A 26,969-nucleotide genomic window follows, 5' to 3' on the forward strand; every position below is an offset into this window, starting at 1 on the left:
ACTAATCCATGACTGTTAGCTGGCAAATTGTTTACTAGAAGAGACGCAAATTGTAACATATGGTTTTGATTTATTTTGAAAGAGTAGTCAAATGATAAAGATGGATATGATGGATATTTTTTTTTTCATATTAACTTTTTTCAAAGAACCGTTTTCCATCAAATTATTCATATATACACTAACATTGTTTTGTAAATATTTGTATATGTCCTTATCTGGGCTTCCTTCTAAGCCACAGGTCTTCTATCTGTGGCTTTCATTGGGAGCCAGTTTTGCTGGTGGTTGTCTGGGTCAGGTGCTTCTGTTCATTGTTTCTCTTTAGGTCCTGCATCTTTTGATGACAAAGTCATCCAAAATTTTCCTCTGTTTTATATTATATGCTGACATTTCATGAAAAGTCAGATTGTATGACCTGGAATTCACCATTATTGGATAGGATATATGGTTTACGGGAGTGCGATGGCTCAGTGGTTAAAGACGCGGAGCCTGTCTATTGAAAAGCTGGCAGCCCAGGTTCGAGACCTGAGCACTGCATGATGGGGTGAGTTCCTGTTATTGTCCCAGCTCCTGCCAACTCAGCAGTTCAAAAGCCTGCAAATGCAAGTAGATAAATAGATATCACTTCAGTGGGAAGGTAACTGCCCCCTAGAGTCGGGCATGACTGCAAACCTTTAACTTTTTATAGGTTTTACAATTTGAAAAATATGATCTTAAAAAATTGGGAATATATATATGAAATATATATTTATATATATCACATGTTAGGCTTTTCTCCCCCTTGAAAATGTGTTGAATTTCTGCAAACCTTGGATTTTCCTAAAGCATGATGATACTTCTGAGGGCCTCTGTTTTGGCTTAAATTCCATTGGCATCCAACCATTTGAATCTGCTTTTACAAAGAGTAATGTTTCAAAAATGTGTTCTGACCCTTAGGAGAAATTGGCCTCAGATTAGTCCTTGTTCGAATTAATTTCAAGTCACTGCTGACCACTGCTTCAACTGCACAACTAACTTTTTCTAAATTCCAATCCACAGTGAGTATAAATTGAAACTTAGTGGAAGATGAAATTGTGCTGACATAATAACGGTTCTATGCCATCAGTTATGGCTTGCAGAAATGGTAAAATTGAGCAGATTAAGGTGGTTTTCATTGGAACAATAGTGCTTAAGAAGAATTCTGTGCTATTTTAGAGCTTATATGAGCTTCAGTGGCGCAGTGGTTAGAGTGCAGTACTGCAGGCTACTTCTACTGACTGCCGGCTGCCTTCAATATGGTAGTTCAAATCTCACCAGGCTCAAGGTTGACTCAGCCTTCCATCCTTCCGAGGTCGGTAAAATGAGGACCCAAATTGTTGGGAGCAACAGGCTCTGTAAACCGCTTAGAGAAGGCTGTAAAGCACTGTAAAGCAGTATATAAGTCTAAGTGCTATTGCTATTTCTATTCCCGTCATAAAAACCATACATTATTATGTTTATCTGCAGCTTTTGATTAGAAAGGATAGGAAGCATCATACTCAACAAGAACAGGTTTGATGTCTTCCAGATGCTGCCCTTCTTCTCATCAATAGTCAAAAGCTATGAAGTCTAAATTATGTCACTTTCCCCCCTACCCTGTGCTTTTCCAATTTCCTGATGGAAGGATTTTAAGAATTGTTGCCCAGCAGATCTGGAGAACACCAGATTAGGGAAGGCTGGTTTGCAATAAAATTGTAGTTTTGGCTCAGGCTGATGGAAAGCCAGAAATACCCCAAGTATGTTTCAAAGCAGCCAGGTTATGAGTAAAGAGATCAAGAGTTCTATGGAACAGAAGATGCTGAGACAGAGATATTTATTAACCATTATTATTTATTCAACCTCACAGAGGTGTAAACTATACATACAAATACATTAGAAAGGTACCCTCTGACAGCAATGTTTCACATTTTGACTTTGTTCCAAGAGGGTTGCAAATATTTCCATACATTCTACAAACCAAAGATTGCTTTTGCTTTCATTCAATACAGTGTGACCGAGTCCATTTTTCTAAAACAAGAAACTGCAGTCAATTAAAATGTAGAGATACAATGCAAAAAAAAAAAAAGTGGAAATCAGACAGCTAGCTTTTGAGAATGTTTGGATAAACACTAAAAAGCATTTAAGAAGCATGAGCATGCTATTTGTTTATGGAACAATGTTTACCGGGGCTAAACATTTTGGACAGAGTTGGCACATGGGCTAAATGATTCTGTGAGTGGCCTATGAAATGGTGAGATTTTTTCCCCCTTCTTCTTTGTACAAAGCAATAAAACTTTGGTCGTTGGGATTTCCTATGTGTCTGTGTGCAACTAATGAGTGCTAAATAGAGAGAATAACTGATGAGTAGTATTTGATAAGAGTCATGGAATAGGAAATTCTGCAACATACTAATGTTACATACATAGTATGAAATATTATTTACTTGTCATGAAGTCATGACAGTTTGTATTCTGATGGAACACAAGGGAGAAAATGGTAAGCTAGAAATCCAAACATGGAAAGCCTTTTGCACAAACATTTATGCTCATGCATTTTTGCATTCACATAGGAAGATCACTTGCACGATCTGAAGTGATTCGATGAATATGGATTTAGGAAAAAAAACTAAGAACTTTTTTACTGTTAAAAGAATAACAGAATAACAGAGTTGGAAAGGACCTTGGAGGTCTTCTAGTCCAACCCCTTGCTCAGGCAGGAGACCTACACCATTCTGGATAAATGGCTGTCCAATCTCATCTTGAAAACCTCCAGTGATGGAGCACCTACAACTTCTGAAGACAAGTCGTTCCACTGCTTTATTGTTCTCACTGTCAGGAAATTTCTCCTTAGTTCTAGGTTGCTTCTCTCCTTGACCACAAGGGAAATATATGATCACAAGGGAAATACATCAACATTAATCTCAACATTTAGCACCTTGGCAGTTAAAAAAAAATAAGAATATTCATAAATCGGAGGGCTACTTATGATATGCTATATTTGTAAGAGGTCACCCATGTAGGTGTCAGCCAGTGGTGGGTTTCAAAGTTTTTTACTACCAGTTTTGTGGGTGTGGCTTGGTGGGCGTGGCATGGCTTGGTGGGCATGGCAGGGGAAGGATACTGTAAAATCTCCATTCCCACCCCACTCCAGGGGAAGGTTACTGCAAAATCCCCATTTCTTCCCGATCAGCTGGGACTTGGGAGGCAGAGAATAGATGGGGGGTGGGGCCGGTCAGAATTTTTACTACCGGTTCTCCGAACTACTCAAAATTTCCGCTACCGGTTCTCCAGAACTGGTCAGAACCTGCTGAAACCCATCTCTGGTGTCAGCCCATCCTCAGTCATGTTAGCTTGCAGAGAAGAATATGCAGGACTTATGCAAGTGGTTAGAGGCAAGTGACATTGCAAATGAGCATCAAGTTTTGTTACTGAAACCTCTTGGGATGCATTAAAAATGCCTCACTTCAAACTTTCTCCGAAGTATGTAAAACATACCCCATAACATTCTGATTTTTTATTTTTTAAATAAAAGAAATACACATCTTGCACTGAAGAATCTTTCTTTTAGGTAGCAACACTAATTCCTGGAAAAAAAAATGCTGTAAGACACCAGCTGGTAGTTTTGATATTCTTCTTGGGATGCAATTGAATTGGTGAGAAATGTGTCAAGAGTCACTCTGTCATACCTCAAAGTAAAAGTTGTTCTCATTTACTCTCTATTGTCAGGAAACTTGCCCATGGGTTAGTTTGATGCAGGCAAGTTCCTTGCTTAAGACTCTGGTCCTCAATGTGGCTTGTGTCGGTGGAGCGCTTTGGGGTTTGGGCTGCAAGGGGAAATAAACCTAAATTACAACATAGTTTGGAAACAGGTGTTTAAGTTAATGGAATGATTACAAGAAAAAAAAGCAACAGTATTTAAGACCAGGCACACAAAACTAGTGACATGAATGGAACTTTTCTCCCCAACATCAGGACCAGCAAGGAAATCTTCCAATTGGTATAATAAGTAAGTGCTATTGCTATGCTTGCAGAGCAAAACCTTGTAAACAAATAGCAACGACATGTTGCTTTTTTTCCTTCTCAAGTTTTAAACAAAAAATAATTAACCAACCAATGTCTAGATTGCAATCCACAAACCATTTTTCCTGATGGAATTTTCTGGGTTCAGATGAAACTTTCCTACATCTTAAATACTATGCAATTTCCTCTCTCCCCTGCCCCCCCCACCCACTAGAGAAGGTCCCACAATTTGCAAGGTAATCGACACACATAGAAAAGAGATTAAGATACGGAAGTTGCCAAATTGTTGTTTAGTGCTGATATGGATCAGCTTTGTCTCTAAATAAATTTATTTATTCGACTTAAGTAAGAGATTCAGCCTCTTTTGGATAATATTTCACTAGCTTGTTTTAGTAAATGAAATTTTATCCAAAAAAGTCTAAAGTAGATAATTTCATCAGTTCATTTAAGAAGGCATCCACCCTTCTTTCATATATTTCAGTTATTTCCTCAGTGTTTTTATTTTATTTTATTTTATTTTATTTTATTTTATTTTATTTTATTTTATTTTATTTTATTTTATTTTATTTTATTTTATTTTATTTTATTTTATTTTATTTTATTTTATTTTATTTTATTTTATTTTATTTTGGTTTCTTGGTGCAATTTAGAGGTCCTATAATAGATAAACACTCATACGTAAGTCTATTTAGAAAGTTCATTGATACTGATGTTTAGTTGGGTAGTATCAACACTCCGCTATGTAGTACACAGAAAATAAGTGGCAAATATAGTCGAGTAACAACCGTTGTGAAAAAAATATTCTACATTGTTCATATTGGAATCTAGCTCAAGTTAATGACACTATTGCAGGAAAATAGTGAATATGATATTGGTGCCGTAAAGTAAATAAATAGGGGATTGGATATATTCTAGAGTGGTAGTCAAAATTAAATATTTCTGCATTCAGTGGGATTTGTAAAGTTACTCACCACAAACATTTATTTATAGATCTTTTTGCCTCTCTTTTCTATTTAAACAAGGATTCATGGTAATTTATTGTACTGATCTCTAAGCATGAGCAAATTGCACTTGATCTACCCCCCAACTAGTAATTTTGCTGGGAAAATATATATTCAAAAGGGTTGCTATAGCCATGTAGATCAAGATAGACACCTGTACGGCTTCTAAGGGCTTCACCAATATATGGATTTAGTATTACCGATTGATATGAGGCCTCATTACCATAGAGAAGCTTAAGACAAATCGTCCTCTTCATTTCTAACAAGATATCACTGTAGTCAGGCACTTTTCCTAAATTTTGCATGACTGCATAGTTGTTTTCTATTTAAGCACTGAAATTATAGTTCCATTCCTTGTTATGTCATTCTCTACATCAAGTGTAAGGATAAAACATTATCCTGGCTAATGGTCAGCAAGGATAGGTGCTACAATTAAAATTGCTGAGCACATTGTAAGCCGCCCTGAGTCTTCGGAGAAGGGCGGCATATAAATCAAATTAAAAAAAAAAATAGTGATTTGAATGCTAAGAATTTTCTACTCTTCATATTACAGCTCAAGGGTTATGTATGTTAACTATGGCAGTCCCAAAGGTGCTTTTTCAAGAGGGAACTAGACTTCCTGGTTTTTCTTTGAAAATGTTTTGCTTCTCATCCAAGAAGCTTCTTCTTCTTCTCGAAGAGCTGAAGAAGCTTCCTGGATGAGAAGCAAAATATCTTCAAAGAAAAACCATAAAGTCCAGCTGCCTCTTGAAAAAGCACCTTTGGGACAACCATGACCTGGATGACTGAGAATCTCCATAGACACTTAACTATGACAAATTTTATAATACATGTTGAAGGTGTCCTTTGTGGCAAGCTAGAGAACCAATAAAAGAAACAATGATCAACACTTTTTTTGAAAAAACAAAAGTAATTTAAAATGATAGGGAATTCAATATGCAAACATACAAATGGGCAGAGAAGGAACTGTAATGATTGTAAATGCTAGCACTGGTAGTAAAATGATATTTTTTGGTGCTGTAGTAACCTGAAGCAATTGCTAAACAGTGCATTTGTTAAGTGAGCTCTGCCAGTATATATTTTGCAGTCTTGTCCTCTTGCATCTTGTAACATTTAACCTGTACTATAACCACATGATCGCTGCTTCTCTCCTATAAGTGCATGAATTCTGCATTTTCAACAAACGTAGTGCTCAGAGAACCCTGGTTCATCCTCCAACAAACTTTTTATATGTAAGAAGTAATTCTGTAAAAAATGAATTGTCAGCTAAACTTAATTACAACTAAATTGAAATCCACATTCAGTAAGAGATAGCTAGTTATTCTTAGCTGCAATTTACTTGATTAGAAGCGAGTGAGGATAGAGGATCTATCCATATCTACCCTTAGACCTTCCAGCCAAATGAAAACATTGTCCACTGTTGTTTTATAGAGTAGCATCTCTCTATTGTATTATTTGTGGCCAAGTTTCAGATAATCTTGTAATTTCCTTCAGTAAAAAATCAAGTTAAAAATGACCATAAGGTGCTGTATTTGGACAAAGGTAAAGCTTGTAGTGTGATGATGAGCAAAAATGTGATAAAATAAAAATGAACATGGTCTGAAGACAGAGTTGCTTCTCTTTCAAGAGCAAAATGTGAAGTGTATGATTTACTGAACATGATTTAACTGAAGTAAGTTACTTCTGCAAAAAAATACACAAAGGGAGATTCGTGACTTAATAAATAACTAAAACATTTTGTCAACTTTTTAAAAAAAAATCTGATCCCCCTTTTAAAAATAATAATAAAAATAAAAATAATCCCTAAACCCACATTAGAGTGCCTATTTGCAACCAAAACAATAGAATGTCTGTTTAAATGATCTTTAAAATATATATGGCATAGTTTTGCATAGAAGTAGTGCTATTTTTAAAAGAGGAGTCAGTTTGTTGGTTCATTTATTTGTTTGTTTAATCAATTATTCAATTTATTTCCAGATGAAGAGAGCAGTCCTATATAAATATATAGTCACATTTCATATAAAAGGTCTTGGTCCCAAATCAGTGGGATGGGACTTCTGCTTTAAAAGTAGTTTTAAAAATGAATTAAATGCTTATATTTTATACAAAAACATTTTCTTGCTTAGATTCAAATCATCTCTAATTGGGTTAACTTTCATTAAAAAAAAAAAAGAACAACCCTGGAAATTAAAATATTATTTTTTTTCACGAGATAAAGTTTATGGAAATTACCATTTTAAATCATATACATGGATCAAGATACAGGCATGTGCACTCACACAAACACACAAGCATACATAACTTAGGCTCCATAAAGTATTAGCCATACATTTTCAACTCTTTCTCATAGAGCTGCCCCTTTCTTTTCTTATGTGTCCCAGCTTGAAATGGATTTCCATATAATCTTTTCCAGGACAGAACATTTGAACTGAGAGATGTATAGATGTGCTGCGAACCAAAAACATTTCATTGTGAAATCATCTTGATAATTGATAGGCCTACGTAAATGTGAACAGAATAAGAGTTGGAAAGGACCTTGAGGTCTTCTAGTCCAACTCCCAGCTCAAGGACTATAAATAGTAGATTCAAGTCCTTCTGCTATCTCCCAGAGAAGGAATTCCATACTTGAAGCTCTACTCACACTTTATGTGCTGGATTGGGACCTAAAGCAGTATATTTTGCAGATATACCAGATAAATCAGATCTATACCATGTCCATTGCAACAAATGGAAGTTAAGTAGTTGCTTACTATCATCCTTTACCTCCTAAGAGTCAATATATGTAATGGTAGTATTCATTCCAAATTTAATTTTCTTGTTTTAAATTAGGCTAGCCTCTCAGTTCATAAAATCTTTCCTTTTTATAATCATAAAAAGTTGAAAAGTTATGGCTAAACACATTTCAATTTTACGTACAATCTCTATATGTGCAATTGGCTTATCTTAAAAAAAACATATTTATGTTTTGTTCTATGTCTTTGTTATTCAAGTACTTTCTCAAGCAGAACAATAGCACCACTTTGCATTGTTAACCAAAACCAGTAACAGGTAAAGCAAATTTTGCCACATATTTCGCTTTCCCACTCCATGCATTTAGGCATCAACTTCATGACCACTTTCTAGGGCTGCATCCTGAACTGAGGACACTGTAGACCAGGGGTCTCCAACCTTGGCAACTTGAAGCCTGGCGGACTTCAACTCCCAAAATTCCCTAGCCAGCTTTGCTTTGCAGGTTGGAGATCCCTGCTGTAGACCAGGGGTCTCCAACCTTGGGCACTTTAAACCTGGCGGACTTCAACTCCCAGAATTCCCCAGCCAGCAAAGCAAAGCTGGCTGGGGAATTCTGGGAGTTGAAGTCCACCAGCCTTAAAGTACCAAGGTTGGAGACCCCTGCTGTAGACCACAGGCTCTCCAAGGTTTTTTTTTCGGTTCTAAGGTTTTAAAATATCATTGGCTGAAATTAAATTAAATTCAGTGGCTAATATTTGATTCTGGCTTGCCCTAAACTAAAATTCCTGAGCATATTGCCATATAAATAAGGTAGTACTGCATTAGGTTGAATGCTGCTATTTTAGGGAGAATGCTGGAGGGCACTTGCTGTTTTCATATGACAAAGGAAGTCAAGCTACAGTATCCCCCAGTCTTCTTTTTCTATCACAACCATGCTATTTTGAAGAGTCACGGAAACTCACTTGGCTTTTCCTCCTTATTGCTAAAAAGGACCCATCTTTTCAAAGGTGCTTTTAAAGATAACATCTTAGCTTTTTCACAGTGAATCGTATATATCCTTTCTATTGGATATTAGTACAGGTAGTCCTTGACTATCAACCGCTTAACTACTGTTAAGTGAGACAGTTGTTAAGTGAGGTTTGCCCAGGGGTGGGCTTCAAAAATTTTAGCAAGGGGTTCTTTGCCTGGCTGCTGGGTGGGTGTTGCCTAGTCAGCCTTCTGCACCATGGTGGGGGGGGCGTTTTTGTCCTCCCTGGGCTCTGGAGGCTTTCCTCGAGCCTCCAGGAGGGCGAAAACAGCCTCCTCAGGCTCTGGAGGCCCTCTGGAGACTGGAAACGGGCCCATTTCCGGCCTTCCCGAACTTCCGGTAGGCCCGTTTTTCGTCCTCCCCGAGCCTTACCTGCGTCCAAAATAGGCCACATGGGGACTCCTGGGAGGGGCGGGGTGAGATGGGCGGGGCCAGCCAGGAGTGCGATTTGGGGGTTCCCTGAACTGCACAGAATCTTAGCTAGAGATTCTCCCGAACCCCTGCGAACCCTCAGCAACCCACCCCTGGGTTTGCCCCATTTTATGACTTTTCTTGCCAAAATTGTTAAGTGAATCTGGCATTGCATTTCCTTATCAGAAGGTTGCAAAAGGTGATCACATGACTCCGGGACACTGCAACTATCATGAATTATTGTACCTGTATTACTCTTTGATATTAATGTTTTAATTAATTAGAAACCTTAAATCAATCGTGCATCTTTTAACAAAACCCTTCTATCTAATCTTTGCCATTGTTTCCAATTCATTTCAAATATGCTACTTTGCTTGTACCTCTTACTGTTTTGGTAAGACCTTTCATAAAACAAGCTACAGAATAGCACCATTGTACTATTAAAGAGATTTTTACATACTGTTGGTTATATGTGTATGATTAATATGCTAAATTTCTACATATTGCCTTATATTGAAGAAAAAGACATTTATTTATATTGTTGTGAATAAGTTATCTGAAAGAGTCACTGAGAATTTAAGAGAGCTCGTATGTGCTCTCAGCTTACCTCGACAAAAATTATTATATTCTTCAAATTGCATATATTTCTATTTTCATCTGTTATAGGCAGGGGAATGACCATCTTAAAACCTAGACCCAGAAGCTTGCTTTAGATATGGGAGTTTGCACAGGGAGTTCCAGTATATGCAAGCTGTTCCATTAATTTTAGTGGCCAAAGATAGCTTTGCATAAGGATGCAATATGAATAGTAACATCCTCAATGGAATAAAACCATGTTTTGCACATATGTAAGAACTCTCTGTGGATCTTGGAACATATAAGGATCTCTGAGTGCGATGAACACACGAGACTTGTGTGCTGTTAAAAAGCCACTACAGTAGTGAAATGAACGTGTTAACTTTACTGCTGTTGCTACTGGGAATTCCAAACTGTGCAAATATGGAAGGGAAATCAAACAGTGTTATCAGACACTGCAAGTCAAACAATCTATTGCTTATCTAGAAGTACAAATATTTAAAAAAAAGTTAAAAAAAACCCCCTCCACTTAGATAAGGCTGGTGGGTAACTCCAACAGCAGGGTTCATAAATTAATTTAGTGCAATTGAGTCCACTAAAGGCTTTTACATTTGCTGCTCCCTTTGAGGGCAGAAGACTTTTAAGAGGCATGGGACTGGGTCTATGTGACGCATGTACAGTTTTTGTACACACTTGCGTGTAGCACATTTTATTGCAGGAAGTGAACAATTACAGTAGCAATCTACCAGTCTCAGAAACATTTGAGCACTGAGTTGGCTTTTTGTTGGAATGTTAATTGTTCCTTAGGGAGAATGCCCATTAGTGGAGAATTCATCAAACTTATTGAACTCTAGCTTTGTCCAATGTCTGACTATTTACAGCAAAGTATCCTGCAGGTGGCACATTCATTCTTCACTCTTACGGACGGAATTTTCTTACATTCTGTAGTTCTTGTTTCCTGTGTTCCCTCTACTTGTATTCTTCAAGTGCACTTCCTGAAAATAAAAGACATATTATTGTGGATGTGAGCACAGTTGACAATCCTTGTGACTACTGAATGCGGCAGTAGTTCTGTTCTTATTTTTTGAATGGGGAGATGAGAAGCTAGTTTATATCAAGCAGGCATATGTGGCCCAATCAAAATCCAGTCCATATTTAAATACTTAAAATTCTCTTCCATCATTTTTCTGCAAGTTAATAAAACACAGTTTCAGAACAAACCATTCTGTTTGCTTTCATAGTTACTGGTATTTTCCCTAGAATATACATTCTATATACTTTTCTAGATACAGTCCTTATTGACTAAAATACACCTTTTGGTGTATAACATTTCGTAATATACAGCTTTTTGTCTGTAGTTGCAAAAATATACTCATTTGCGTTAAAATTCATCACTATCATTGATGCTATCACAAATTTTGCATGGGTTGAGTATGGCATTTCATGCTAAACAGAAAACCCTAATTGTGAAACTGTAAGTTTATCTATTGTATAAATTTTGGTTTTTCAATTATGGTGTCTTGGATCTATGGAAGATGTAATGCAATACATCTGCATTGCTTCAAGTTTGGGAAGAGTGCTCTACAACATTTTGTTTTTATAACATTTTTCTTTTAATGTCAATTTTTATATCTGGGTTCCCCCCCCCCCCATTTTTCATTTTAATGTTGTTCGCTACCCAGAGTTACTTTTGTGAGATGAACAGCTGTATAAATTTGATTATAAATAAATAAATTAATAAATACTAACTGGAAGCCACTTCCTTGGCAGAGTTTGACTATATAGGTCTTTTCCCATTATTTGGCTGTATGGCTAAACTCTGTTAACTCCCAATTTTTCCAAGGTTTACTGTATTTGGAAATACATCAGGATTTAAATCAGAATTTGCAAGGGAGAGTTCCACCATGCCAATTTTGATCCTATTCAGATTGCAATCTAAGACTATACTGAAGGCCATAGAACAGAAATGGGGACCTGGGAGCTACCAGATATTGCCAACAATGTGAAAGAGAGTTTCCTACTCCTATCCTAAGGAACGAGGCCAGGAAGTGGGGGCTGTGGTGGCTCACATGGTTAGGATGCTGAGTCAGAAGACCATTGAGAGGTCAACAGCTTGGCAGTTCAAAACCCAAGAGTGTGAGTCACAAGGCAGAATAAGTCCCCATCAATTTGTCCCAGCTCTGCCTACGTAGCAGTTCAAAAGCATGCAAATGCAAGTAGACAAATAGGTATCACTTCAGTGGGAAAATAACAGGTACATTAAAGGAGCCCCCCTTAGGCATCCCGTAGGCAATGGTGATGTCATTGGCTAATCCTTTCAACCTGGAAGTGCCTTGGTAGGTGCTTCCCACATGAATGTAGTATATGTAGGAGAGAACCAGGCTGAGCCTGAGGGAGTGGTCAAACATGTTGTTAGTCATAAGTCTCTGTGCTCTCACAAGAGATCTAAATCATGTTCACCTTGAATTTCCTGCTGTTCTTACTTGATCGTGAGCAGTTCAGATGGTTGCAGAGAGTTTAAGCTTATAATAAATCGTTATACACATTTGAACTGCCTGGATCTCCTGATTTCCCTGGTGCTTGACATTAATCTGAAGTAATAGAAAAGAATTCAAGATGGACTGGACTTAGATGTTATGAGCAGGGACTCATGACTGATGACACATTTGATTTCTTCCTCAGGCTCAGCCTGGTCATCTCCGACAATATAATAGGACAGGAGGTAGATAGATTGATAGAGTGGGAGTTGTTAAAGTTGTTAGAGTTTACATTTAAAAGCCACTTACAATATGTGAAAGATTTCAAGCTGCTCTGCTCCAAAATAAAGACTATTTCATATGAATCTCCCATTATAATAAGGAACAATCTTATTTTCTGGCTATGTAGTTGAGGCTTAGTTGAAAATGTGTAGAAAAATGGCTCCTTTGAGACTATGCCAATCTCCTGCTTGTTTAGCTGCAGCTATTTTTGTCTGCAATGGAAAATCTCGTACAACAAACTTTCTGACAAAGTTATAACAAGTTTAATTTGTGAAACGATATGACCAATGTGAGTCCAGTAATAACACTGTATTGAGTTTGAATGCTATTCCTTGGAGGATATAAACTTAACCTTTCAAAGCATTATGTGTTAGCCACTAATAATGTAAAAGTCAGTGAAATATAATAGTTAAGGTACTAGACCACAATTAAAGAGATCCAGGTTGAAGTCCACCTCAACTATAGAAATTCACTGGGCAATGTCCTATCACCCCAACCTATCCCACACTCTTGGGGGGAGGAGAAGAGAAAGAGATATGCTATGCATGCCACTATATTCCTGACAGAAAAGTTTAATATAAAATTAGCAAATGTGCTTTATTTTATCCAGTGCTTTGTATCTTTGCCTTGGTTTTCTTCAGTTTTGACACTGAAACATGATTCACCTGGGATTGTCCCTGAAAACATGCAGAAGCTTAAATTGGTGCATAATGTAAGCACCTAGTTTGCAGAAGCTGAAGAAAATACAGACATAATATTAACTATGAACTGAAATATTTTCACTGTTTACATATGCTTACCAGACACACCTTAAGTTGTCGATATTAACTTTTAAAGCACTGCTTAAAATCTAATTGTACAAATTAAATTCTTTCTTTTTAGCACTTTAGGAGAGAATTTTCACCTATAAGTTGCTTTTGACAAGATGGGCGGCATATAAGTTTAATAAATAAATTACTCCCACTTAATGGAATGAAATCCTTTAGACGTTTTACCTGCACTCTTTCAGTGATTAAAAATGTTGTAAAGTGGCAGCTGTTTTGTCACATTTTTAATTTCTAAATAATTTAGCAATAATGTCAATTAATATTTTAACTTTCCCCTTTTTAAAAAAATGTTATTGCCTTTTATTAAATTGGTGAGTCAGTTTGAGTGCTTATTAGAATAGAAAGCAAAGTATAATTAGATTGAAGAAAGAAGCAAAATAAAAAAGTGACTGGTCTAAGTAGCCCTGTTTCTGACTAACATGAATACCTGAGATGGTTTAAAATCAGTAGAAGCACCTGGTTTGTTTTTTTGGCATTACTCTAATGAGACTTCTCTATCTGCTAGTGGTATTAACAGAATACAATCCCTTCTGACGTTGGTCTTATTCCATCAGTTGATTTCTATAAGATCTTGCATCCCAACTAATAAGCTGAGCCTTATATATTTATTTATTTTCAAGCAGGTATTAGATAACTGATATATATAACATAATATACATCACGTTTATATAAGTAAAAATGTGATTATGAACACAGGAAATGTGATTTCAGTGAGACTTAGTCTGAAATGACTACGTTGGAGAGAAGCCTAAGGAAAGAACATAAGAACAGAGAGTCCCGTTGGATCAGCTTATGTCCCTTCTAGTCCAGCATTCAGTGTCACACAATGGTCAACCACAGGCATTCATAAACATGGAGAAAAGGGTGATGGCAATACAAAAAATTATTTATTTATTTATTTTGTCACATTTCTATGCCGCCCAAATCCCAAGGGACTCTGGACAAAAATGGACAACAAAGTTCATGAAAGTTAGTTGGGACTAGAGCAGGGGTGAAATTCAGCTGGTTCTATCCGGCTCGGGTGAAGTGGTAGCAGTGTCTGCGGGAGGCTCCACCCACCTGCGTGGACATCATGATGTTGCTTTTTGCGACGATTTTAAGCCTCTGTGCATGCGCAGAAGGCTTTGTGCATGCACGGACAATGGTGTGAGTGAGTGAAGCAAGCACATGCACAGCGCACACACATTTGCAAACCGGTAGGGAAGGTAAGTGAATTTCACCCCTGGACTAGAGACTTTTAGTAAACTATCCTTTGCAAAGTTCAAGGATGAGTACAAGCCATTAAGTAGCTAAAGCAGCATCATTTGTACACAAAAGATGATATCAACACACACATATAAACAATCCTTAGAGAGTAAATCATAAGCAAGGGACAACAATTTCTAAAGTACCCAATGATTTACTTCTCAGCAAGAGTGTCAAATCTTTTGGGATAGAAGAAAGAAAGCTAGATAGGAATGAGGAAATAATGTGGCTAATTAGAAAAAAAGTGGGGCGCTGCTACAATAAAGCAGAGTGTTTCAAAATAACACCGATCATTGATCAGGAGCTACTAATAGAGAAAGAAAAAAGAAGGCAAAGACAAAGATGAGATATGGAATATACAGTTATATCTGTGGCTCTATTCCTCTGGTGTCTTCTGTTCCATTTCTATTTAATATTGAAAGACTACAGTAGTTTGGAAATGAAAGCTGCCCATAGATATCAGATTTGGATTTCTGATTCTGGGCAACCATATGTCCATCCAATGCTTGAAGCAATGCTGGAAATCCGCATATTAACAAATAATCAGATTAAATTTGATCACACTTTAGCTACCTTTTGTGCCTTAGGCATATCAGTGTGTCGCTGAGCACGTAGAGATCGTGCAGATTTAGGTGGCTTGACAGGAGCACAGTACATCTCCAGCCGTATCAGGTCACAGCTCTGGAAACAGCATTCATCCACTATTCCCCGAGTAGAAGAGGAACGTCTATTGCCTCCATAACCTGCTGGTTTACCTAAAGGGAACAAAAAACAGTCATTGTAAAAGAACATAACAAAATCTTTAATATTCTTCTAATATTACAATATGATTAAGTCAGGAGTGGGTTCTACTTACCTTTACTACTAATTCGCAATGGGGCCACGTGCAGAAGCTTCCTGATGATGTTGGGGTTGGTGGGTGCAGCCTCCCGCCGGTTTTACTACCGGTTCTGTAGAACCAGTCCGAACTGGGGGCAACCCACCATTGGATTAGGTGCAATCACAGAATAAGACACACAGAAATAATTGTACTGTATCCTTTATTGAATCAATATGCTAGCAATATCTTACAGAACTACAGGAGTAGCCAGGTCTCCTAATTTATTAACGTATTTATCTTCCATTCACTCTGGCCAGCAAAACCCACAGCAGTTAATATCCAAAGCAACATCACTAAACTAACAGCTATCCCAAAGCATCATAACCCATTATAACACCCATAAATTACAGTAAAAACACAAGAAGTAAAACCCAAGTATTTATAGCTTCAGTAATAAAGTATCCAAATGACAGTCTAAAAAAAATAGATTCTGAGTACAAAGAATAAGTATTTAATGTTGTCTTCAAGCAAACAGGAGAGGGACCCATCCTAATTATAACAGGGAGAGAATTTTACAAAAAAAAAAATGGTACACTTTTCTTTTGGTTGATTCTTAGCAAACCTGCCTGCCTTGGCCACCACCCATAAAAAGAGGACAATCAGACAATCAATAATTCACCACATATGGGGAAGTTATTTCTTCAAATAGCTGGGTCCCAAAAGTTTTATATGGATTTGTATTTTTACACTAGCATCTTGAATTTAACTCTGAAAACTACAGAGGGTAGTGAGAAGGTATCACATATTGCTAAGAAACATTGAGCAGATGTCCTGCTGCTGCATTTTGAATTCACTATATGTCCAAGATAATTTAACCTAATTTGGAGGTAACCAGCAGGTGTTGACTTTATATTAAAAGGAATGATTCTTTGTTGAAGAGTAGTGCAATTCTTACCTGTTTAAAGATTAAAAAAAACATTATAAGAAGAAAAAGCAGGGGCCTTGAAGTATTCAGATTGAAGTGGTTTATACTGTATGAGGAAAAATGTGGCCCTTCAGAATTGTAACCCTAAATTTTGGGAGTAAGTTGGGCTCCTACTGGATCCAAAATTTGTAAGACAACTATTGTGCCCGATAGTGGTCCCACTTTTAATATAGTATGTACTAAACCCCTGCTAATCTGTCTTAGTTTAGCTGAACAATTCTTACTTTGGTTTTGATTCTGACACTTTTTTCCTAACAGTGTGAAAAAAACTGCCATCAAACCATCTCACTGAAACCAGGGTGGATATAAGACATGTTTCTGCTTAAACGATAAACAACACTTCACAGCAAGTGCACTGCCAGAGTACCCAAGATAAGTGAAGTGGTTTTGGCCTCTGAGAATGAAAATCCCTCATATTCCTGCCCTTGGCAGTGAAAATATGATCAAGTAAATGTTATGCTTTCATAAGACTTCAAATGGGCTAGAACAGCAAAGTTTAACAGCTGTACTGTTGCTAATGAAAAGGCTGGACCATGAGGTAACAAACTGGGCTCTAATCATATGCATATGTATGTATGTATGTATGTATGTATGTATGTATGTATGTATGTATATATGTATATGCATATGAATATGAATATATGTGTATATGTATAGCCCTCAACTTATGACCCATTATATGTCATGATGGTTGTAAGTCAAGGCACCGCTGTGACCAACCGAATTTTATGACATTTTTTTTGTGGTTTTTGTTAAATGAATGCGGTGAATGTTAAGTGAATAGCAGTTGATAAGCAAACCCATTTGCAGTGGGCATTTTTTGCTGGGACCAATAGTATATATTGATTTCTGGCAAAAATGTCATAAATTGCTATCACATGACTATGAGATTCTGCAAGCGGTCGTAAATATGACTGCCCAAATGCAATCATGTGACCACTGGAAGGGGTGCTGGCAGCCAGAACTTTGAACAGATACCAAGTTGAAGTTTACCTGTACATGCATAACTGTGTACCTACTCAGACCCTCTACATACATACATATATACACATGTACATGTACACACACACACACACTTAGAAATTATGTAAACTGTAAACCCCACTGAATCGGGGAAATTTGTTGCTGTTGCTGGCACTGTGTTAGAGTTTGCACTCTTGTTGATTCATTTGTTCACATAATATGTAAACCAATAATATGTAAAGAGGGAGACGGATGGTTGAGATATGAAATATAAATAAATAAATATTCCAAGAATATCTGTTTAATAGATCATAGCCTTTCTAGTAATAAAATAAACATGACCATTTAGTCAGCGGAGCCTTTCAAACTATTTGCTTGATAAATTCCAATAGATTTGAAAAAAGGTTTTCCCCAGGATAAACATATCAAAAAGATAATTTGTTTTGAATTTTACAAGTCAGGGAATTCCTCTAGTAGTGTATAACATAACCATAGAGCAAAGCCATGCTCTGCTGTTAGGATATGTGCTTAAAAGGAGCCTTGGTGGCGCAGCAGACTAAACTGCTGCTGTTAAAGTAGCACTTAGCTGCCAGTTGCCTGCAATTACTGCAAGTTCAATTCTCACCAGGCTCAAGGTTGACTCAGCCTTCCATCCTTTCGAGGTAGGTAAAATGAGGACCCGGTTTGTGGGGGCAATAAGCTGACTTTGTATAAAATAGAACACCGCTTAGGGGGCCCCAAAAAGCCCTACTAAGCAGGTATATACAAAAGTATGAAGGCTATTGCTTAATGCATTGTAAGCCGCCCTGAGTCTCCGGAGAAGGGCGGCATATAAATCGAACTAATAAATAAATAAATAAATAAATAAATAAATAAATAAATAAATAATAAGAACAAAAATTGGTATCAAATTAATCACCTTAGCTAAGAGCCAAACAACACAAGACATTTGGAAATCTTTCACTAGATTTGTTTTTAAAGCAATATTGGTGTGGGACTAAATCAAATTGGATGGTCTGTTAGGAGCCACATTTTTACTTTCAAATTTTCCTTGTCTTCTTCTTCCCTCCCCTCTTTCTGGAAGCTGCTTTATGCCTCCAGAGAAAAATATATGTCCATTCAGCATGTTTTTCCACATGAACAAAAAAAGTAGCATGCAAAATTATTTCTAACCAGTAAACTGCAGTAGAATCTTGCTGTGACAAATATTGTGCTGTTTATTGTTCCACTTATTATGCCCTATTCCAGGATACTCTATTCTATGTCCCTTCCCATTCAGTTCAAATCTTTCCTGTTCAACAAATCCCTAAGCATTCTGTGTTCATTATGTGGATTCAAATGTCATACATTTCATTGATCTTTCATTGGGTTAACAATATTAACCTACTGAATCAAACCTTGCAAATCTAATTCCTATTAAAACAATTCTTCTTTGCAGAATTTTTGCAGTGTGTCCAGGATCAAGATCAATGGCCTTTGTCTGAGTTAATGTTTGTTATTCAAATAATTTATCTTGAAACTGGCTTTGCTGGGAAGGGCCAACTGGCTTAGGACATCACTGTCTCTGTGCCTAGAACCAATACATGCAACTGAAAATTAAACCTGAGGTAGAAGCATGTTGATTTAATGTTTATATGATTCCTCTGACATCTGGAGAGATCAACATTTTAATATTGAGATCAGGCACATGGAAAAATTGCTTGCAATTGAATGGTTGATCAGTTTTATTGTTCAAGATATTCAAGCAATGGGAGCTCAATATTATCAGGGGTGAAATCCAGCAGGTTCTGACAAGTTCTGGAGAACCGGTAGCGGAAATTTTGAGCAGTTCGGAGAACCGGTAGTGGAAATTTTGAGTAGTTCGGAGAACCGGCAAATACCACCTCTGGCTGGCCCCAGAGTGGGGTGGGAATGGAGATTTTGCAATATCCTTCCCCCAGGAGTTGGGAGGGAATGGGGATTTTGCAGTATCCTTCCCCTGGAGTGGGATGAGAATGGAGATTTTGCAGTATCCATCCCCTGCCACGCCCACCAAGCCACACCACACCCAACAAGCCATGCCCACAGAACCAGTAGTAAAAAAAATTGGATTTTTTTTTGTGTATAATTGGATATTATATGTGTATAATTAAAGTTTTAGACTGGATTTGGGAAGATTATACAATGGGATAAATATTCTGGTTATAAAATTAATACAACTAATATTTTGTGAACAACAATATGGTGTCCATGGAAATACATAAAAGCAAACTTGTTTTTTATTCAGATTTTATTTATTTATTTATTTCTGGAAAAATAACTTTCATGATGAATTTGAACCTTTCTGTTTCTATAACATGACTAATGATGACAATTTTAATACCTATAGGGAAGAAAAATCTTGTAAAAATGAATAAGATTGGAATATATTTTAAGAGAGACATCTATGTTTATTCCACTTAAATATCTTAAAATAATTATTGGTGTTCAGTAGGAAATCTAAATTCTTATTCCTATTCTCATGGGAAACTGATCCTTGAAATTGGCAAATCTGAAGTAATCTGGAGGACCAATGGATGTCTCCATCTATGAAAATTTTGAGGGGTCCTTGGTGCTCTCTGAGCTTGCTTGTTTTCTTGCAGTTTCATTATTCAAACTAGATAACATCAGTACTAAATTTTTCATGGAACATGCATCTGCCCACTCTATCCCCCTGCCAAAAGGTCTTCCTGGGTCATCAGAAGAGCTGATGCTTTGGTCTGCCTCGATCAAGGTGTTGAGGACACTCATGGATGGAGACCAAATGATAAAAACCTTGCAGGCAAATATGTAAAAGTGGAGTAGATTTTGTCATTCTGATGAATTTGTTGCACACCCTTCTGGAAGCGAAGCAGTTGCCATTTTCTTACGATACCAAAACAATGGAAGTTCAAAAGATCCCTGTTGGCATTCACAGTCAACCATAGTATCTGTATGTCTAAGATGACTTTGGCTGACACATGAATCCCTCTGCGTATATCTTCAGAGAAATTATTCCCAGGATGGGGCTGGGGGTAGAGGAATTTCCCCCATTCCCTTGGTCAGCTCCCATGAGGTGTCCTGTTATGTAAATCAAGTTAGCTCCCAGTTTAATCTATTGGTAGTCAAATCTCTGGACTAATTTGGACAGACTCATAAGATTGAATCATACAATTTCAGTAGCTTTAGGAAAAAAGCAGTCAGGCTTAATATTTGACTCATTCAGTAGCTGGCTTCTGTAGCAAAGGGGCTTCACTTTAAACAGGGCAGGAGCAATGATGTAATTCAGAAGTGCTTTCCCTCGCTTGAAATATCCTCTTCACTATTGTCATCAGCTCATTTTTCTGTCAGATATACAAGAGCTGAAGTTGTTTCCATAAAAGACATTTAAACAGCAGGTTCATTCTTCTGTCCACACATCTTAAATTTGCCAAGGTTGAGAAGCACTGCTCTGGAGCCTAGGTTTTAGAGATTTCAGATATCAATCCCACCCACCCCAAATCTATGTTTGACTTCTATATACATCACCTATAAGAGTGCTAATTTGGCAGGACTTTACCATTCATTAAAATCAGAAAAGGAAATCTGTCTTTTGAGACCTACCAGAGCTGGACTACAAAAATCCAAAGTCACTTCATGTCAGCAAAAAGTTAAAGTCTTCCATATCTGGTTGCTATCCTCCTATGGATTTTTGGTAGTCTTTTTGGTAGTCTTTATGGGGACAACTCAAAATGATATCTTTTCAGTAGCTACTCTGGAAACAGGAATGAACAGCATTGCTGGCCATTAAGAAGGCTTTGAAATACATTTCAGGCAAGCTTTTTTTATAGGGATTTTTGATAATGTTAGTTTGCTGTATAATTTTAATATATTAAACTATTTAGCAATCCTTGATTTAGTGGATTATAGACTGTATACATACAAGTATGTAGGTCAATCCAAGAGTATATAGAATTAAATGAAAATGAGTAATCTGAGTATTATTTAAAAATGAGTCTGTCGTCAATATCATAATAATGCTGATCTCATCATTTGAAAAGAAATACTAACGTTTACTGCACACTTTTATTGCCTTTTCAGTTGAACTATACTCTGAAATGTTTCTGAGAATATTTTTTCCTTCCCGTTTTTCTTAGAAATTGTTATTTTGATGCCTGAGGCAAAGGGCAAACTTCAGGGAAATTTATTTGAGAAGAGAAATGATGGCAAAGCCTGTGATTAGAGGAGCAAGGATTTTAAGGGAAGGCAATTTTGTACTTTCCAGCTGTTTTGGATTTCTGCTCTCATCAGCTCCAAGCAGCAAGACCAGTGGCAAAGGATTCTGAAAACTGGAACTCTACATTTCCAGAAGACATAAAATCTTGTTTATACTTTATGGTGACTTCAGTCTATAGCCCTTAAATTATTATTTGACTCCAACCTTGTGAGTCAATTGTTAGAATGGAGAGATGGGCACAAAGAGCACAGATTGTTAGCCTTTCATCATGGATTAAACAAGGCCTAGAGTATGTGCATTCAAAGAATAGAATAGAATAGAACAGAATAGAACAGAACAGAACAGAATAGAATAGAATAGAATAGAATAGAATAGAATAGAATAGAATAGAATAGAATAGAATAACAGAATTGGAAGGGATCTTGGAGGTCTTCTAGTCCAACCCCCTGCTTAGGCAGGAAACCCTACACCACTTCAGACAAATGGTTATCCAACATCTTCTTAAAATTTTCCGGTTTTGGAACATTCACAACTTCTGGAGGCAATTAATCCATTGATTAATTGTTCTAATTGTCAGGAAATTTCTCCTAAGTTATAAATTGCTTTTCTCCTTGATTGATTTCCACCTGTTGCTTCTTGTCCTGCCCTCAGGTGCTTTGGAGAATAGTTTGACTCCCTCTTCTTTGTGGCAGCACCTGAGATATTGGAACACTGCTATCATGTCTCCCCTAGTCTTTCTTTTCATTAAACTAGACATACACAGTTCCTGCAACTGTTCTTCATATGTTTTAGCCTCTGGTCCAGGGGTGAAATCTAAGATTTCTTACTATCGGTTCTGTGGGCATGGCTTGGGGGAGGGGGTAATGTGACTGGGTGGGTGTGGCCAATTTTTTTTTTTTTACTTTTAAACCCATTTTTTCTACAACCTCTTTGGCTAAGAGGTTGTAAAAAAATGTTTTCAAAAGGCTCTGACAATCCCATCTGACTTCCCTGATCGGCAGAGGTTTTTTTAAAAAGTCTCTGCCAATCAGGGAACTCAGCTTGGATCATCAGAGCATTTAAAAGAAAAAAGGGTTTTTTTCTTTTAAATGCCTTTGACGAGACGTGCAATCATCAGAGGCTTTTTTTTTTTTTACTTTTAAAAGCATTTTTTCGGTCGTAGAAAAAATGCTCTTAAAAGTTAAAAAAAGCCTCTGATGATTGTGCGGCTCAGCTGGGCATGGGGGGGGGGGCGGGGATTTTTGCTACCGATTCTCTGAACCACCCGCCTCCATCGCTACCGGATCGGGCAATCTGGTCTGAACCGGGAGTATTTTACCCCTGCTCTGGTCTCCTAATCATCTTTGTTTCTCTTTTCTGCACTCTTTCTAGAGTCTCAACATCTTTTTTACATCATGGCGACCAAAACTGAATGCAGTACTCCAAGTGTGGCCTTAGCAAGGCATTATAAAGTGGTATTAACAGTTCACATGATCTTGATTCCATCCCTCTATTTATAGGGTTGCCAGGTCTGCTTCCAAAAAATAGCGGACAAGCGGGGGGGGGGGGGGTTAAGTAGTAAAAAAATAAAAAAAAATTACAATTAAATTATATATTTTCTTACAAACATTTTAACACGTATTAAAATAATCACTTCAAAACTTTACTTAAAATTCAAAACATCAAATATATTATAATAATATGTAAAACATTAAATTACATTTTACTTTGCTGTCGTGTGTATTTTTTATTTGACTGCGTAGCTTTGATCAATTCCTTTGTGTTTAAGGAATAATTCTTTAATTATTTAATTAAATTATTCTTTAATTTCAGTACAATGTTGAGAAATATTAAAAAAATATACAAAGTTCACTTCGAATGTAACTTCGGTTACATTCGTCAGTCCACAAATTTCCCATGACGCTGAAAATTCGTTCAACGTTTGCATTTGATACCGGAATTAATGCGCAATACTGGAACAATTTCAGTAAACTCGGAGCTGGCTCTTTCTTGAAAAAGTACGTCCACTTATCAAGGGATGAATCGCCCTGCAGATGAACATAAACTTCTAAGGCAGAAATTTCATTGAAGAGAGTGTTGGGTGGAAGTTCTTCTCGCCATGGTGATAATAACCAGATGTTCGTCATTTCTTCTAAAGTTGGAGGATTATTGCGATCAATTAGATTGAAACAATTTAGCATCTCATATACTGAATCGGTGAAATTATACGACTTCTCTAGGTACACAATGGCTCTTTGATTCACGTTGATGGCTTCTTTCTTGAACTTTTGCACGGCATTCTCAGGCAAATGTTTTTTATGTAAGGCAAATAAAACTTTCATTACAAAAAACTGCTCATTGTATTTTTTTTTTGCAAAGAATCACACAGCTTACGCATGATAATGTGAAGATCACATGCAAGAATTTTCTTGCTTTCCAGCTTCAGTAGGGTGTCTTGCATTATTGACATGAAGAAGTGCGTGAAATATAAATACAATTCTGAAATTGTTGGTTCATCGTCCTTTGCGAGTTCATTTTCCTGATCCGAAATAAGGTTCCAGATAACCTTATGGCACTCATCAGATCCAAGAGAAATATAATACGATTTTAGAGGTATCCAGTTTAAAAGAAGTCTTTCGACCGCTTTAAACAAACTTAACCAACGTGTTGGAACATGGCGCAAAACTTCATGGAATTCTGACTTGTAAAACTCAAAAAATGATTTCAACTCTTCTCGTTTCTTCGCAGAATTCGAAAATTCGGCAAAAACCTTCAGCACTACATTTTCGATATCAAAAGATAACTGCTTTAATGCATTTTTTGCGCTGTTGTGTAAAATGTGATTATTGCAATGAGCATTTGATCTTTGTTTCATTGTAACTTATGAAAAAAAAGACAAAACACGATTCTCCTATCCTTATTCTCTTAGACTGTACAGCTTTAGATTACGTACCATTTCATCATAAAGCATTTGAATAAAAAAAATGTCCACTATTTTGTGAAAAAAAATAGTGAACATAATGTGAAAAAAGTGAACTATCCGCTCAAATAGTGGACACCTGGCAACGCTATAATTTATGCAGCCTAGAACTGTGTTGACTTTTTTGGCAGCTGCTGCACACTGCTGGCTCATATCTAAGTGATTGTCCACTAGGACTCCAAGGTCCCTCTCACAGTTACTACTATTGAGCAAGGTACCACATATACTGTACCTATGCATTTTGTTTTTCATGCCTAAATGTAGAACCTTTACAAGAGTGGGTATTAATGCCAAGATAGATAAGGCTATCAGATCTGAGCTGCAAATCTGGACTACCATCAGATGCCAGCAAAGATGTTACAATTTATGCATCCTGTTGTTTCCATATTTATTTTTTGTTGCAGTCTAATGGTCATCCAGATAATTGCAACCTAGATCTGCCATTAGATAGATAGTCAGAAAAACGGGGAGACAAATAGTTCAACAACTTTTGTTTGAAAGTACGGAAACTGGACATTCTAACATGTGACAAAACCTTGGCAATCTGGCTGTGTTACATAGCCTTTTAACATTTCTATCTATCTCTCTGTCTGTCTATCATCTATCTATCTATCTATCTATCTATCTATCTATCTATCTATCATCTATCTACTATCTATCTATCATTTATCTATCTACTATCTATCTATCTATCTACTATCTATCTATCTATCTATCTATCTATCTATCTATCTATCTATCTATATATCTATATATCTATCTATCATCTATCTACTATCTATCTATCATTTATCTATCTACTATCTATCTATCTATCATTTATCTATCTATCTATCTATCTATCTATCTATCTATCTATCTATCATCTATCTACTATCTATCTATCATTTATCTATCTACTATCTATCTATCTATCTACTATCTATCTATCTATCTATCTATCTATCTATCTATCTATCTATCTATATATCTATATATCTATCATCTATGTCTGGGAGTGTAAAAAATATAGATATACATTGTTTGAATGTAACAGTTTTGAAGTTGGATGTTCAGGGTTCCAACTTGAAGAAGTTGGTGAAAGAAGATTTCCCATAATGTTAAAAGTTCTCACTGTTTAAGGAATGTGGTCTCCCAGAGGAAACCCTGTAGTTTATGTTGGAATTAACTATGGTCCTTTGGAATCTGGCCTACTTTTACGTAAGTATTATATCACTGCAATGTCTGCTTTAGGATTACTGTTGTGTAATTCTATGGAATTATCATAATTAGCCAGGCTTCTTCTGCAGATAGAATAATGTTTAATACATTAACTGGTTTGGTAACTTCTAAAAAAATCTAGAGCAATTTCAATGGAGGGATATTGACTAAGAGACTCTACCAGGCAGAAAACAATCTTTCAATGAAATCTCCATGTTTGGGTGGGAATCAAACACACTTAATGGATAAAGGGAAGTGTGTGTCCTCAACCTTTCCTGGAAAAAGCCTGGAGGGAACACTTAAAATACAGTAGAAATTCACAGCTGGACACTTCAATTTCTATTCAAATTTTTAAAAAATCAAGTAATTTATTTTTAAAGATGTTATCCTCAATATCAGAAAGTAGAAGACCACTTAGATAGGCAAGGGACTGCCTGGATCAGACTGTTTCTTTTAATCTCATGGGTAAAAGGAGGTATATTGATATTTTCTCTGATAAGTTAATAAACATTTATAGCAATAGCACTTAGATTTATACATTGCTTCACAATGCTTTGCAGCCCTCTTTAAGTGATTTACAGAGTCAGCATATTATTATTATTTATTATTATTATTAGTTTGATTTATATGCTGCCCTTCTCCGGAGACTCAGGGCGGCTTACAATGCATTAAGCAATATTGCCCCCAATAATCTGGGTCCCCATTTTACTGACCTCAGAAGGATGGAAGGCTGAGTCAACCTTGAACCAGTGAGAATTGAACTCTTGGAGTGAGCAGTGAGTTAGTGGGTTAGCCTGCAGTACTGCATTCTAACCACTGTACCACTACGGCTCTTAGAGGGTTATAGAATAAAGAAATCTTCCCTTCTCAATAATAATAAGATGACCTTTAATGACACTTTTTCTGTGTACCCATTGGCACACATTAAAAATGAAATTCTGATGCCTTCTCTGAAAAGAATATACATATATACCCATATACACACAATTTTTCTTACACTGAGAAAAAATGAGATTTTTATAACTTCTTCTGTGTTAGGCTTTCATTGGAGTTCATTTTCTCTCTATAGTTTCGTATCTTAAAACTAATCATAGCACGTCCTTTTTGTTGCATTGTTTCTAGTCCAAGTTTTTTTGAGAGTTTGACATGAATCCCAAGAACATTGAAAGATGTTTCTCAGAGATATTTATGATTATTATTTTTAACTGGCAGCTATCCTTTTCTCTTGCTGGATTCCATC

The 26,969-nt window shown here is 36.7% G+C and overlaps 1 protein-coding gene across 4 annotated transcripts in view; it reads right to left on the reverse strand.

The window, feature by feature from the left end:
- Positions 1-1,827: 1,827 nt before the first annotated feature.
- Positions 1,828-26,969, reverse strand: part of IGF1 (insulin like growth factor 1) — a 66,889-nt gene continuing 41,747 nt past the window's right edge. For all 4 annotated transcript variants that reach the window (XM_087873789.1, XM_034403031.3, XM_034403030.3 and 1 more), the window contains exons 3-5: positions 15,163-15,344; positions 10,698-10,753; positions 1,828-3,817 (exon numbers count right to left, since the gene is read on the reverse strand). In XM_087873789.1, coding sequence (XP_087729915.1) covers positions 3,778-3,817; positions 10,698-10,753; positions 15,163-15,344 — 278 coding nt within the window. In that variant the 3' untranslated portion in view covers positions 1,828-3,777. The remainder of the gene's footprint in view (positions 3,818-10,697; positions 10,754-15,162; positions 15,345-26,969) is intronic.

This window comes from Pantherophis guttatus, chromosome 7, assembly GCF_059756535.1.
Source record: "Pantherophis guttatus breed Tessera chromosome 7, ASM5975653v1, whole genome shotgun sequence".
NCBI lineage: Eukaryota > Metazoa > Chordata > Lepidosauria > Squamata > Colubridae > Pantherophis > Pantherophis guttatus.